This window comes from Furipterus horrens, unplaced genomic scaffold, assembly GCF_987537825.1.
Source record: "Furipterus horrens unplaced genomic scaffold, mFurHor1.1.pri manual_scaffold_3, whole genome shotgun sequence".
Taxonomy (NCBI): Eukaryota; Metazoa; Chordata; class Mammalia; order Chiroptera; family Furipteridae; genus Furipterus; species Furipterus horrens.
The window spans coordinates 29,511,646-29,528,334 of NW_028327173.1; the positions used below are offsets into that span (position 1 = coordinate 29,511,646).

At 38.6% G+C, this 16,689-nt stretch overlaps 1 protein-coding gene across 8 annotated transcripts in view; it reads left to right on the top strand.

Annotated features, from left to right (window-relative positions):
• ST3GAL3 (ST3 beta-galactoside alpha-2,3-sialyltransferase 3) overlaps positions 1-16,689 on the top strand; it is a 194,143-nt gene that overhangs the window by 8,615 nt on the left and 168,839 nt on the right. For 3 of the 8 annotated variants that reach the window (XM_090269283.1, XM_090269285.1, XM_090269284.1), the window contains one exon: positions 10,246-10,390. The exons of 4 other annotated variants lie outside the window; for them this stretch is intronic. In XM_090269283.1, the coding sequence (XP_090125409.1) occupies positions 10,276-10,390 (115 nt within the window). In that variant the 5' untranslated portion in view covers positions 10,246-10,275. Of the gene's footprint in view, positions 1-10,245; positions 10,391-16,689 lie in introns of those variants that run through there. One more of the 8 variants, XM_090269290.1, reaches the window with a different exon arrangement.

Genomic DNA, 16,689 nt, shown 5'->3' on the forward strand with positions numbered 1-16,689 from the left:
GAGCCTGTCAGAATGAGGAGACAGAGAAGTATGGCCTAAAAGGAGAAACGGATTGAGGTTCCAGTGGGAGAACTAAGCGACGAGGAGATAGCCAACCTAATAAACGAGGATATAGACAACCTAACAGATGCAGAATTCAAAACACTGGTGATAAAGATGCTCACAGGCTTGACAGATATGCTTGAGTGTGGCAAATGCATAAGAGAAGAAGTGAAGGCTATGCTAAGTGAAACGAAGGAATATCCACACAAAACCAATGGTGAAGGGAAGGAAACTAGAGTTCAAATCAATGATTTGGAACATAAGGAAGAAATAAACAGTCAACCCGTACAAAATGAGGAAGCAAGAATTGAAAAAAATGAGGAAAACCCCCCAAATTTTGTGAAGGAGATGGACATACAGGTCTGGGAAGCATAGAGGGTCCCAGACAAGCTGGACCCAGAGGGGACCACACCAGGACGCATCATGATTGAGATGCCAAAGGTGAAAGATAAAGAGAGACTCCTGGGGGCAGCAAGAGAGAGGCGGAGAGTTGCCTAGAGAGGGTGCCTATAGGACTATCAGCTGATTTCTCAGAGGACTCTTTGCAGGCAGGAAGGGGCTGACAAGCAGTATTCAATGTGATGAAAGGCAGCCTACAACCAGGACTACTCTATCCAGCAAGGCTATCATTTGGAATGGAAAGGCAAATGAAGTGCTTCCCAGACAAGTGAAGCTGAAGGAGCTCATCATCACCAAGCCATTATTATATGAAATGTCAAAGGGACTTACTTAAGAAAAAGAAGATCAAAACTATGAACACTAAAATGACAACAAACTCACAACTATCAACAACTGAATCTAAAAAATAAAAACAAAACCCAACTAAGCAAACCAGAATAGGAACAGAATCATAGGCATGGGGATCATTTGGAGGGTTAACAGCCGGGAGCGGGGAGGGGGAGAAATGGGGAAATGGTGCAGGGATTAAGAAGCATAATCGGTTTGTACAAAATAGACGGGAAGTTAATAATATAGGAAAGGGCGGAGCCAAAGAACTTATATGCATGATCCACGGACATGAACTAAGGGGGGGTGGGATTGCTGGAGGGAAGGGGGGTACTGGGCAGAGGGGAGCAAAGGGGAAAAAATTGGAACTATTGTAACAGCATAATCAATAAAATATACTTAAAAAAAAATAAAGAATGAGAGTGATGACCACTGCTCCCCACACTGTGGGACTTGCACGCTTCTTGAAGATTCTTCCTGAACCTCATGTGCCACAGGACATGTGAGGGCGATTGTGTGAGGAGGCCAGTGTCAATAAAGTTTATAAGTAGAGTTCTGGTATTTTCTTTTGATACCTTAGGGAATCATTTTGACTTGAATACCCTTTGAGATTGGCCCTCTGTATCTGCAGGTTCTGCATCTGTGGATTCAACCAACAGAGAATTGAAAATATTTTTTGATGGGGAGCAGTGTTGCTGACATGTACTATGTAGTTAGGCCGACATGGTTGAGTCTGTTCTAAACATGTATAGATTTTTTTTTCTTGTCATTATTCCCTAAGCAATGTAGCATAACAACTATTTACATATCATTTATAGTATATTAGATATTATACGTAATTTGGGATGATTTAAAGTATGTGGGGGATGGGCATAGGTTATATGCAAATACTAAGCCATTTTATATAAAGCAAATACTGTGCCATTTTATAAAAGGGACTTGGACTTGAACATCCACAGATTTTAGTATGCCTGGCAGTCCTAGAACCAGTGTCCCTGGGATACTGAGGGAGGACTGTCTATTCTGTCTGAGGGCAGATGGCCTGAGCTATTACAATAGCATTTTCTTGCTGTTGCCTTAGCCTTCTCCAGGCTGTCCTCCATATTGCTACTTGAGTGATCTTTCTAAAATACAGATCTGACTAGGTCATTTCTCTACTTAATCCCTCAGTGGCTCTTCATTGCCAGTGGGATAAAGTTCAGACTCCTTAGCGTGGCATCTAAGGCCTCTTATATCCTTTTGCTGCTTCAGCTTCTTTGCTAAAGCTTTTCCTAAACCTCACAGACAGTCATTAATTTCTACCATCTTGTAATGTCTGTATCTTGTTTATACTTTAACTGTATGCATCACACTGCTCTTGAGGGCAGGTACCACACTGGGTTCTTATGCTGCACTTGGTTGCATAATAATGGCTTCCACCTGGATTGAGAAGATGGCATAGCTTCCAGGTTAGTTCCAGTATAATTATTCTGCAATATTAATTTCTTTCCTTTTTAAAAAAAGATATGGACAAATAAACAATAATGAAACTACTACATAAGCCTAAGACATCTAAAATCTCAGAAAAGCCTTGGCCAGGTGGCTCAGTTGGTTAGAGCATTGTCCCAGTACACCAAGGTTGTGGGTTCAATCCCTGGTCAGGGCACATACAAGAATCAACCAATGAAGACATAAATAAGTGGAACAACAAATTGATGTCTCTCTCTCTCAAAATAAATAAATAAAAATTAAAAAAAAGAAAAGCTATAAATAGTCTCAGAGAAATAATAGCCATGAAAGGGGACATTTACTTCCTATTTTCTCATGCTATATGTCACACATACAAGAACAGAACAATATGGTGATACCTATCTTTAAGTCTTAATATGCCTATTGTGTCAATTTTTGTTTTTTTAAAGAAATAGGACATTTCTAATAAATGCCTCCTATGTATTTTTCCCCAGCCTATTCCGTCTTTCACCAGAGACAACACTATATTGAGACATGATCTTGAATTTATTTTTAAATTCTTGCCTTGGCCAGTGTGGCTTAGTTGGTTGGAGTGTTGTCCCATAAACCAAAAGATTGTAGGTTGATTCCTGATCAGGGCACATACCTAGGTTGCGGGTTTGATCCCTGGTCTAGGTGCATATGGGAGGCAACCAATTGATGTTTCTTTCTCTCCCTCCCTCTCTCTCTTAAACCAATAAACATATATATTTTTTAAATTTAGAAGTTTAAAAATTCTTATACATGCTTTTGCTACATGTTGTGTGTCCATACACAGTACATAGCACAGGTTGGCCAAACCGTCCTGCAGGCTTTATTAGAAAACAGCTGTGCAGATTCATTTCACTGTTGTTTTTGACTGCTCTCATGCTACCATTTTTCTGCTTCCGGTTTTCTGGACTTAACTGCCATCTCCCAACCACCTTCAACTCAAGCCACCACTTTTTTTTTTTTTTTTAAATCTCAGTTGGCTCAGACAAAGGAAGGTTATCTTTTTAAACATTCCAGTTGAATTTTCTGAAGACTGATTGCATTCAGCATTTTTAATCTTTCACAGAGACGTCACCTTTTTCTTATTCAAAAATAATATGTCTAGAATCCTTATCCTCTGAACACCATTAAAAAAATAAGCAAATACCTAATAAAACCAAATCTTAACAGCTCCTATTCAGAAAGGATTGTTGTTTTTGTTTTAAGAAAATAAAGCGGATGAACTAAAACATGAAAAACTGGAAGTCTTGTTTCCTTGGATTTTTACTCCTCTCCCTTAGGCTTTTTCTTAGTTACTTCTAAAGGGAGCATCTGACCAGGGACAAAATATTTTTCAGCTTTTTTCTTTTGTCTTCTATTTTTAAAACCTTGGTAGATACCTAATTTCTAGTTAGAAAGTCACTGGCTGCCTATGTTATAGGAGTCTGGGTCCAGTCAGGAGAACGAAACCACATGGTAATTTGAGCAGGTAAAGTTTAATGTAAGAATTATTAACTATAACAGAGAATTGGAGTAACATGAGATAAACTACTAAGAAGTAAAGAAAATTAAGCACATGGAAAGATACTGAATATCATTGAGCCATCAGGGGATGCAAAGCAAAGCCACAATGAGATACTTGCCCTCCGCCCAGCTCTAATTATCCATTTTTGTGTATCTTTTTTGGTTCCATCTGCTTGGTTGTCTTTTTCAGATACCAATTACGCTTATGCTGAATCTCCTGTGACTGGCATTGCGACACGTTTTTGTTTTGTTTCGTGGGTTAGTTTTGGTAATCCTTTTAAACGTTTTTATTTTTCATTTTACCTTGCTCGTTTTTTATCCCTCATGGCCTTCACAACTCTTATTGTACTTTCAGCAATGGCCATTTCTTCTCTTCCAGTGAAGTTTTTGTTTTTGTGATGGTGTCATTTTTCTTTGTTTACTTTTACTGAGTGCTGATTTAATTTTATTTTTAAAATATTGTTTTACTGTCTTTTCCCTGAGCTCTCCCTTTAATTTCTGCTCTTAGTTTGCCCTTGTTTTATAGAGCCATTTGGGAGTGAGCAGGCTGGGAGAATCTTTGTTAATGATCTTTATTTTCTGTTGAGTGGTCTTCATCCACCATGTTTTACGCTTCACCTTCCCCATTCCCTTTTCCCACGTTTGTTGCAGTATTTTTGTATAGATCCTATACTGATTCCTTTTATTATTGTTCTGATAAAGTATTGCCTCTTCAAGTGAAAAATGTTATATAACTGAAGCCCGATCATTTGGATTTGAATCCTGGCTCTGCCACTTAGTAGCACTATGAACTTAGTTAGACAAGATAATTTGACCTTTCTGTGCCTCAGTTTCTTCTCCATGTAATGTTAATGATAACCTCATAGTTGGGAAGACTTAATGAGTTAAATCATACAAAACTCTTAGAACTGTGGTTGGTTCATAGTAAGTGCTGTATGAATATGAGCAATATTAATTATCCCTCACATTGATTTGTAATTAGAAAAGCCACAATTCTTCTGCATAGAATAATTTAATATATTGCATATTAATTACTTAAATCTGCTTAGTCATGCATAAAGTCTAAATAGGTGTGCATTCGGCAGAATCTTATAAAAAATTGATGAGCTTTTCAGTAACTTGATTGGAAAGCTGGATAATAAATAGTTCGTAATAACTTCTAATTAGCTTGCCTCAAAAATATTCACAGGAAACATGCTCAGGAAATATTTTGTGATTTTTGCTCCATGTAATTTTGTTATAATTGAGTTTATATCCTTTATGGCTGATACTGGAAGGTGGACAAAATTCTGACATTTCAGGCAAAAAATTGTTGCCTGGGATAATTATGAAAAAAAACAAAAACCACAAACCCACAGATTGTAGGATGTTTTAGAAATGACAAGAGTTTGTTGAGTTTGTTTCAGTGAGTTCAAATTTTAATTAATTTTTATGGCTAATTAAAATAACCTAGCTTATGTACTTTATTGTCTTTTTACCTTTTTTTTGTGCCATACTATTACTGACTGAATATTCAGTCAGAGAACAGATAATCTTTGAATACCTAGCAGGGATACAATGGCGAACAAAATAGACACGTTTCCTGCCTGGATTAGCCAGAATATAAGTATTTAACAAATGCTCATAAGTTATAAGTGCATTGTGTAATGGGAGTGGGTATACAGGTCCTGTGAGACCTATAGGATGAGTGGGAGTTAGTTAGATGATGGATGACGTACTGGGATCAAGAAGGCTTTTAGCCTGATATTGGGAGAGAACATGGTGAATTCAAAACCCTGAAAGACATTCAGTGTTGCAGACTCAGGTGAGGTGGTAACAGATGGCGAGAGAGGTGGGAGGAGAGGTAGGCAGAGACCAGATCATGCAGAGTTTTATAGGCCTTGTTAAGGAGTTCTCACTGTCCTCCCATAAGGACGGTGAGAAATTTACAAAATAAAATAAGTTCACATTGGCTACTATGTGGAGAGCAAACTGGAGGGACTCAAGAACGGGTGTGGGAGGCTTATTAGTGGGCTACGTAGTCCAAGTAAAAGATTATAGTATAGTGACTTGAACTAGGATGATGGCAGGATGGATTCAAAAAGCATTTAACAGGTAAAATTCATAGGACTTGATACTTGATCATATTTGGAGGGTGAGATAAGAGTGAGAATGAGGTTATTGTCAAAGATAATTTCTAGGTTTCTGACAGAAACACCTGTGAAGGTGTTGCCTTTTGTTGAGATAGTGATCACTGGAGAGAGAGGAGGTTTATAGGGGAAGCCTGAGGCTTCTGTGAAATATTTAGGTTGTCATATAGAGTAGGAAATGAAATAAATGGGCGTGGGACTTAAGAAAGACATTGAGATGGAATATATAAAGTTTGGGATAATGATGGTAAATGAAGTCACAGGAGTGGGATGAGATTGCCTTGGGGATATCTGTAGAATGAGAATTGTAAAAAGCCTCAGACAGTCTCCCAAACTTCTCTCTACATTTAAAATTTATATATACACACACAAACACACAAATTATACCTTTAGTATATATTATTTTTTGGAATGTGTACAAGCTATATTATGTCTACAGTTAGGGCATATAATTAGAAATATAATAATTTATTTAATTTTAAACCAATGCTTCTTAAGTGTTGCTATGTATTAGATCCTATACTATTAAATGCAGATGATTCAGAGACCTAAATTCTGGATTTTACTTTCAAATTGTATGCCAATTCTTTGCAGAGACAGAAAAATAACCAAGCCCTGGCTGGTGTGGCTCAGTGGATTGAGTGCTGTCCTGTGAACCAAAGGGTCGTCAGTTCAATTTCCAGTCAGGGCACATGCCTGGGTTGCAGGCCAGGTCTCCTGGTTATGGGTGAGGGGGAGGCAACCACACACTGATGTTTCTCTCCTCTTTCTCCCTCCCTTTCCCTCTCTCTAAAAAATAAATAAAACTTTTAAAAATAACGATGGTGTTTTATAAGTGTATGATAGAGATAAGCATTGAGTGTTATGGGAGCACGGAGAGCCATAGTGCAGGGCTATAATTAAGGAAAGCTTCCTGAAGGAGGTAAGATTTGAACAGAGTCCTAAAAGATGGATTGGCATTGCTAGGCAAACAAGGCAGAGAAAGGGCTCTTACCACCATGCTGTATCTCCTCTCACAGTCTCTCAGATGCCAGTCAGGAGCCGCATCAAATCATGGTGGATTGAAGAATGAGCAGGAAGTGAGAAGTGAACTAACTCTAGGATGAGGTCTGAGTTTGGTTGTCTTAGAGTCCTCTGTGCCTTGCACAATCTCTGGCACTTAGTGTTTGTTACATTAGTTTTGGATGTAAGATAGACACCTCCTTCTCAAAGATGAATATGCGAGGGAGGACTGAGTCCGGATTGCTGTGTTCACCCTCCGTGCAGAGGAGACGCTACTGTGGGCAGCTGCAGCTCTTTACCTGTGAGTTTTCCTGTGGCTGTGTGAGGAGGCCAAGTGCATCCCCATGGCCAGAAATTCTCAGCATCAATCAGTTAGCATTTTATGATTTATTCTAGTATTTTTTGAGTATATGATACTTGTATCTTAATTTTTTTCAGTATTAAATCATGTGTTTCCCATGTGAAATTCTTAAAATATGCTCATAAACAATATCTTAAGTGGCTACATAACCTCTTATTTGGATGTTTATTTGGAAATTTACTTGAGCATTTAGTTTAAAATTCTCTTCTTTAACTTTTTAATTTTGAAATAACTTTAGACTTACAAAAAAGTTACAAAAATATTACAAAGGACTTCCATATATCATATCTTCAGCCAGTTTATCTTAGTGTCTATCAGAGTTCTACATAGTAAAGTTACTCTTTTTTCCTCTGTAATTAATAAATATCTTGTGGGGAGATACTTTATATATGATCCTGTTTCTCAAAATTTTACCAATTTATCATCCTTTGATTTTTTTTTTAGCTGAATTGTTACTAAAATGGTTGCTAAATGGTGATTTTTCTAATTACATTATTCCTTCTGCATTCATTAGTTGACATCCCATTCTAAAGGAGAGTTTTATCCTCTCCTCATTTATTACATTCTTTTTTAAAAAAATACTGATTTTAGAGAGAGGCAGCAGGGAGGAGAGAGAGAGAGAGAGATATGAGAGAGAAACATCGATTGGCTGCCTCCGTTCACACCCTGAACAGGGACCGAACCGCAACCTAGGTGTGTGTCCTGATGGATAATCAAACTCATGACCTTTTGGTACAATGAACAACACTCCGACTAACTGAGCCACATTGGCCAGGGCTTATTTATTACATTCTTATTTAAGGGGTTATAATGCTCCGAATCTGGCCATTAGGAGCCCCTCAAGCTGGCTTCTCTTTCCTTTTATGTGTACTCCCTCTCTGAGCATTTTCCTACTTTCAGGCACAACAAATGGTTTTGCCATCTGGTAAAGCAAATCCCTATCTCATTATTTTTCACTTAAAAAAATTCTTGGCTCCTCTTGGGCATGGAGTATTCAAATTAATTTTAGATTTTTAAAAAATCATGGATTTTGACTAGAGTTAGACTGAATTTATAGATAACTGACATATTTCCATTACTGAATCTTCTCAATTGGGAACCTGTTATCTCTCTATATGTATTTGGATCTTTTGTGTCCTTCGGTAAAACTCTTACCCACTCCCACATTAGTTTATTTTTAGATATTTTATAGATTTTGTTGCCATCGTGAAAGGAATTTTTTTCTAATTGGTTATTCTGGTACAGTTTTTAAGATGCTTTTTAAAAATATATTTTTTATTTATTTTTAGAGAGAGGGGAAGGTAGGGAGAAAGAAAGGAAGAGAAACATCAATGTGTGGTTGCCTCTCATGCACCCCCAACTAGGGACCTGGCCCACAACCCAAGCATGTGCCCTGACTGGGAATAGAACTGGTGACCCTTTGGTTCACAGGCCGACACTCATTCCACTGAGCCACACCAGCCAGGGTAAGATGCTTTTGATTTAATCTTATAATCACCTACTTTATTGAATTTACTATTCTAATGTTTTTACAGTTGATTCTCTTGCCAGTTATATAATCTTCAAACAGTAATTTTTTATCACTTCATTTATAATATACATAATTTTTTTCATATGTTATCTCATGACTAAGATATCTGAGTGGGGGTAGAGAAGGGTAATCCTGGAAGTCTTCTTGGCTGATGTTACACTTAAGGAGAGTATTAAAGAATGCACAACAGGTGAAATAGGGTGATGGAGAATGTATTCCAGATAGGCCTTGGGGAGAGACACACCAAGGCAACGTTCAGTGAGTAGAAAGAATGGCTAGAGCATAGGACACAAACGAGGTTGGGAGAAGCAAGAGATGGATTGGAGAGTAAAGAGGGGGAGTCAGAAGCTGCTAGACTCTTAAGAGCAATTACCTTATTCTGAAGGCATTGAGAATTTAATGAAAGGTGTGTTAGGTAGAATGGCCCCCAAAGATGTTGATACCCTAACCCCTGGAATCTGTAAATATGTTACTTACATGGCAGATGAAATTAAGGCTATGGATCTTAAAATAGTGGGGTAGGGGGGAGGGCTTTTCCTGAATTATTCAAGTGAGCCCAATCTAATCACATGAGCCTGAAAAGCAAAGAAGTTTCTCTGGCGGGAAGCAGAAGCAAGCTGTAGTGGAAGGGGAAGTTGGAGAGATTCAGAGTGACAGGGACTTAACCCACCATGGCTGAAGGGGACCACGTGGAAAACATGAGAAAGAATACAGGAGCAAAGACTCTTAGGGCAGGCCAGGAAACGATGACCTCGATCCATCAGCTGCAAGGAACTGGATTTGGCCAACAGCCTGAATGAACCTGGAAGCAGATTCATCTCCAGTCTCCAGAAAGCCCTGCTGACCACTTGGTTTTGACCTTGTGAGACTATGCAGAGGACCCAGCTGAGCCACACTGTACCCAGACTTTTGGCCTACAGAACTCTGAGAAAATAAATTAATGTTATTTTAAGTTGCTGAGTTTGTGGTACTTTGTTACGAAAGCAGAATGCTAATACTGAGGAGTTTAATAGGGAAGCAATGTCAAAATCAGTGTTATTAACAGACTACTCCTGTGCTGTGTGGAAAATGGATTTGGGAGAATGCAAATTTGAAGGCAGGGAAACTTGTCTTTGGGAATACAGTGGTGGTGTGGATGGAGGGTAGTGATGGTGGGGAGGGGATATGATTTGATATTTCCTTGGGGGGTTGGAATTACAAGAATTTGGTCATTGATGTCAAGAATGAGGGAGAAGCAGAACACAGGATGACTGTTGAGTTCAGACTTGGGTGCTGAGTGACTGGTGAAGCTGTTTTGTGACACGGGTGAGCAGGTTAGAAGGTGCTGTGTCATGAACTTAAAGGTAATTCTAGATTCTTCATTTGGAAATTCTATAAATATTTTAAGGTAGAGTATATCAATAAGATGATTGCTTTATGTTTTAAGACCTAAATTGGCTTTGTTTTGTGGTTTTTGTTTTTTGTTTTTTTAGGTCATGTAGGAAATCGTAAATCATGTGAAGATGGGACTCTTGATATTTGTGCGCAATCTGCTGCTAGCCCTCTGCCTTTTTCTTGTACTGGGATTTTTGTATTATTCTGCATGGAAGCTACATTTACTCCAGTGGGAGGACTCCAGTAAGTATGGTCACTCTAGCCTACCCCCAGAAAGAGCCTGTTGCAGATCAGTTACTGGGTTTTCTTGTGGCTGCAATGCGCTCATATTCTTCAGAGATGGGCAGTGAGAGTAAACTGACCGTTTCTGGAATTTAGGCTTAGAAATTGACTATCACTTTTGTTGCTGTAGGTTAAGAACTTAAGAAGAAAAAAAAAGGAAAGAAAGAAACAACTGCATGCCATGGCAAATCCTTTTATGAACCTAGTGAAAATGTGCTATTCTTCAATAAAAACTCAAAACTGTATCAGTACTTCTAGTTCTTTAATGTTGTTCTTTTTACTTACTGTAGTGAATTGCTGCTCTCATTTGACATCAATTGCCTTAGGTCTTGGTAGTGAAGTTGGTTTTTTGTTTTTTGGTCTTAAAACTTCATTTTTACTTTCCTTTGAACTTTCAATTTAATATTGTGTTTCTTTTATTTTTCCTAAATAAGGTCTGTCTACTTAATCTTTTTAGCCTGGTTCTGAACTTGTACCTGAATGGAATAATACCCCGCCTCTCCCGATAACTCCTAATTCCTTTCTTCCCTTTGTGCCTGAGGTCTCAGTATTACCCAGGGTGTTCTGTAAAGCTGCCTGAACCCCTTGGACTTGGTTTTGATTCACCCAGTGTTTCCTGTGTGTGGTTTTAGGCTGGCATTTGAAGGGCTTGTACTGAGTGACACCAGCTTTGCACACTCACTTTTTTAGTGGTAACTGGAAGTATCACATAGTGACTACAAGTAGTTTTTTTGTTTGTTTGTTTGGTTGGTTTTTGTTGTTGTTGTTCTTTGGTCTGAAGGCTGTCTGAGCTTGTTGCAGGAAATATCAGGTAGGGTGATTCATAGTGAACATCTCTTCTCTAAAGTAGTTTTATTTTCGCAAACATCTACCCAAGCCTAGTGTAGGACTCACTTGAGAGTAGAGTTAGTCTCTCGATGTGAGGTTAAAATGAGTTAGAATGAGTTGGAAAAGGCAACTGGCAACTGGCCTCGTACTGAAACCTTAACATGGGAACCATTCCTATGAAGTAGTCCATTTATTTCTCACATGGCCAAACTACTGAAGCAGTTTCAAGCCAATTTTAATAATAGAGTGTTATATCTTTCATTTATTGTTTTATATGGAGTGTTTAAGTGCCTCTTCACTGCTTAGCTTATAATTATCACTAATTACTCTGTGTTTCCAGAGTTTATTTAAATTTTAGTGCTCCAACTTATTTTTTAAATCAAGGAGACTACCCAAAATAAGGAGTGTTTAGTATATCAGTACAGTGCAAAATTCTGTAGTTAGAGGCATTGTCTATATCCATGATGTTTAAATTTATCTGTATTTATAAAATAGATGAAATATATGCAAGGGATAGGAGGCTCCTTTTCTGATAAGAGCTACTGACCTGTAGAAGACATACTTAGGGATTAAATAATATTTCCTAGAGAAGTCAAGGAAGATACTAACTTTAATTGAAAGACTTATTGCGTGTCAGATTTTAGGCTAGACAATTTACACATTTAATTTTATTTGATTTACTTCTTACAAATGAACACTCTTCAGAGGAAGTTAACAGTATTCAAAGTTTCTACATGTAATATCCACAGTGTCCATTGTTCAATAAGTTATTAGACATAGAAACAGGAAAATGGAATCCATTTTCAAGGGAAAAAACAAGGTATGATTCATCAAATGAAATGGCCCAGATATTAGATGTAACAAAGTAGCTATTATGAAGAGTATAAAGAATTAAAGAAAAATATGGTAAACAATAACTAGTCTCAGCAGAGAAAAAGAAATTATAGAAAGGAACCAAGTGCAAATTCTTGAACTGAAAAGTATAGGAAGTGGTAAATAATGGGCAAATATAAAACACTTTTTTCCCTTCTTGTAACTTGCTTAAATGACAACTAATTGTTGCCCTGGCTAGTGTGGCTCAGGTGGTTGGGGTGTCATCTGGTAACCAAAAGGTCACAGGTTCAATTCTGGGTCAGGGTGCATACCTACACTGGTCAGGGTGCATTTGGGAAACAATCAGTCAATGTTTCTCTCTCTCCCTTTCTCTGCCTTTAAAGCAATGGGAAAAAAGTGTGTTTAGGTGAAGATTAAAAAAAAAAAAAAAAAGACGACTAATTGCTTACAACAAAAACAGCAACCTTGTAAAGTGAGGTTTAGAACATCTACTAGGTCTGTCCAGAAGGTATCCAGCCATGTAATATGAAAAATAAGAGACATTTATTAAAGAAGATACAAATACAAGAAACATTGTACATAGGACAATGATGCCTCAGTCCCTTTCAAAGTAGGCACCTTGGGACCTCACACAGTTCTCCCAGTTGCCATCAACTGCCCCATCATATTTTCCTGAATCTCATTGATGGTGTGAAATATCTTCCCTTTCAAATGTGATTTTAGCTCTGGGAAAAGTCAGAAGTCGCAGGGCGCCAAATCTTGTCTGAATCATCTGGATGATTGATGTTTTGCCAAAAAACCCTGCACAAGACATGATGCGTAAGTGGGCACATTGTCATGATGAAGCTGCAAATCACCAGTTGCCCATAGCTGCGGCCTTCTGAATCATCTGAATAGTTTCTGTGGAGGAATGTTCAAGCTTAATGCAAAATTTGATGCAGATTCATTGCTCTACTCAGTCATTTTGAATGTGACAGCCACATTGTACACATGCTCACTCAATGGCGTCTGTCACCGCCCCCCCCCCCCCCCGACTAATACAGTGAGGACATCATTGTTCATGCATATGCATTCCAGTCTATTCGCCTTGGCTGCCAGGTTACATCGATGACGTCACTCAAACCATTCTTGTTATATTAACAATGGCTGGACTTTTTTGGACAGACCTCATATGATTATGATAATACAATATGACTAAGGACTTTAAGGTTGGTTCACCATTTAAAATTAATCAATGTAATCACATTAACAGAATAAAGACGAAAAACCGTATCTTAATAGTTGCAGAAAAAAGCCGTTTGACTGGGCATTTATCTGCCTTTTGATTCTAAATGATAGCTTTCTGGGTAGAGCAGTCTGGGTTGTAGGTTCCGCTTTTTGTGACTTTGAATATTTCTTGCCAATCCCTTTTAGCCTGCAAAGTTCCTTTTGAGATATCAGCTGACAGTCTTTTTTTTATTTTATTTTATTTTAATGTGTTTTATTGATTATAATATTACATTTGTCCCAATTTCCCTTCCCTCTGCTCCCCTCCACCTGGTGCTCCCCCTCCCTCCAGTTGTCCCCCCCTTTTAGATCATGTCCATTAGTTGTGCATATAGTTCTTCTCAACCTCTGTCTATTCCATTCCCTCCTACCATGATCCTTAATTCCTATATCATCTCCCTCCCTCTCCCCATTCCCCCTCCCTGTTGACCTCCCCCCAATATGTTCCCCGTACCTATAGTTCTTTTTCCACTCTTGTTGCCTGTTTAGTTTGCCTTTGTTTCAGTTCCCTAGCTTCTGTTGTTGTTTCTTGTGATGCAGTTTTCATTTTAGATTTCAAAGTCTTGGTCCTCCTTTTTCTAAACCAGTCCCTTTAACATCTCATATAACTCAGCTGACAGTCTTATGGGCACTCCCCTGTAAGTAGATAACTGCTTTTCTTGTGCTGCTTTTAAGATTCTCTCTTTATCTTTCACCTTTGGCATTTTAATTATGTGTCTTAGAGTGGGCCTCTTTACATCCATTCTTGTTTGGGACTCTGTGCTTCCTGGATTTGCATGTCTATTTGCTTCACCATATTAGGGGAGTTTTCTTTCATTATTATTTCAAATAGACAAATATCCTCATGTATTTGGATTCTTTTTTCTTCTTGTTGTTTTGATTGGCTGTTTTTTAGTTCCTTATGATCCAAATCATTGATTTGATTCTTGGCTTCATCTATTCTACTGTTGTTTCCCTGTAAATTGTTCTTTATTTCAATTAGTGTATCCTTCATTTCTGACTGAATCTTTTTTATACTCTTGAGATCCTCACTAAGTTCCTTGAGCATTCTTATAACCAGTGTTTTGAACTCTGCATCTGATATATTGCTTATCTCCCTTTTGTTTAGCTCTTTTTCTGGAGTTTTGATCTGTTCTTTCATTTGGCTTCATGTTTCTTTGTCTCCTCATTTTGGCAGTCTCCCTGTATTTGTTTCTATGTATTAGGTAGAGCTGCTATGACTTCCTGTTTTGGTAGTATGTTCTAATATAGTAGGTATCTTGTAGGGTCCAGTGGCACAGCCTTCCCTATTACCCAAACTGGGTACTTGATGTGCGCCCTCTTTGTGGGCTGAGCGCACCCTCCTTTTGTAGTTTAGGCTTGGTTGCTGTTGGCAGATCAATGGGAAGGATTTACCCAGTCCAGTCAGCTGCAAGGACTGGCTCTGATCACTGAACACCAACCTCCACCCTCCCTGGAGGATCAGCTGTTCAAGGGCTGGGTGGTGGTGTGCCAATGTAGTCTGTAGCTGTCCACTGAGTGCACAGGCTCTTGGGTCTCCCTGGTGGTGTAGGCCTAAGTCAGACACCACATGTGTTCTGCCCCAGGCCACCCAGCATGAGCTACAAAACAGTAGGCAGATGGCTGCTACTTGTACTGGGCGTGGGGGTTCCCAGGTCAAGCCAAGCTGTGAACCTAGGCTGGCTGCTGCTAGTGCCAGGCCTGGGGCCACTTAGCAAGAGGTACAGGACTGGAGGCTTATTGTGGTTTGCTGTTGCTTGTTTGAGATGATTTAGGAAGTTGTGAAGCTTGAGCCAGTAAAAGCCATTCATATGGAAAAGCCACTGTTCACCACTTGGGTGGGTCTGTAATTTGGACAGGGCCGAGCCTCAGAAAATCACGAGAGTGAGGCAAACAGTGTGATATAGTCTCAGATACAGCCTGCCTGCCGGCTTTATCGGGGGAGGGTTCAGAAAAGTAACAGTGGCCTCTGTCCATTGTTCTGTCTGGGAGAAAGCTGTCCCTCAGCTCTCGCCCTGATGCCAGAAACTTCATTTCTACCCTGTATGTCACTGGTGCATTTCAAGCTGCTACCCTAGTGCTGGACCTCAAAGGGAGTGCACTTGAGTAAGTTCATGTGTGTGTCCTTTAAGTGGAACTGCAGTTTCTTCCAACTTACTCCCCGTTGGTTTTTACAGCCAGAAATTATGGGGACTTACCTTCCTGACAGTGGAACCTTGGGCTGGGGAGCTTGATGTGGGGCTGACCCCTCTCTCCCTTCTGAATTTTTATCCACCACACATAAGTGTGGGGTCAGCCCATTCTGTGTCTCCATGTCTCCACTCCTCCCAGTCTGGATGGATGTAGTTTCTTTAATTCCATAGTTGTCGGACTTCATTCAACTTGATTTCTGATGGATCTGAGTGATAGCTGTTCTGTAGTTTAGTTGTAATTTTGATACGTTGTGCGACGAGGTGAGCTGTGTTGACCTACAACTCCATCTTGACCTGAAGTCTAATTTTTTAAAAAATTTATTGATTTGAGAGAGAGAGAGGGAGAAAAAGAGAGAAATATGACTTGTTGTTCCACTTATTTATATATTCATTGGTTGATTCTTGTATGTGCCCTGCCCAGGATTGAACCCACAACCTTGGAGTATTGGGACAATGAGCTATAACCAAGTGAGCTACCTGGCCAGGGGCAAAACTTGAGCACTCAAGTGAAAATTAGAATTCTGAAAAACTTGTTTCTGCCACCATGAAACTGGCACCTTCTAAATATTTAAATACTTTTCTGATTTTAAAAATATTTTATAGTGAAAGCGGAACTGTTAGAAGTTCTACATAACTCAGTAAGCCATTAGTGTCGAAATGACCACTGGTCCAGTGTTACAAAATCATGCATGAGTAAACAATTCATTTAAAAAATAAGAGACCAACGGATTTTAATGTAATTATAAAAATGTTCATTGATATGGTTTCAGATTCAATATAACCATTAACTTTTAAGAAACTGTCACTTTTTGAGTTTTGGTGTAATATCAAAGGGGAATATCCATAATCACCTGAAAAGGTTATTATAATATTCCTCTGTCTTTAAACTAAATATCTTTGAGAAGCCAAATTTTTTTAATATTTTTTATTCAAAACAACTTTTTGAATAAAATATTTTTCAATTACAGTTAACACACTATTAGTTTCAAATGTACAGCATAGTGAGACATTTATATACCTTGTGATCACTCTAATACGTCTAGTACCTGTCATAGACCATATAGTTATTACAGTGTTACTATGTTTCCTACGTTGTACTTTTTACATCCCTGTGACCATTTTTTATAACTGGCAATTTTG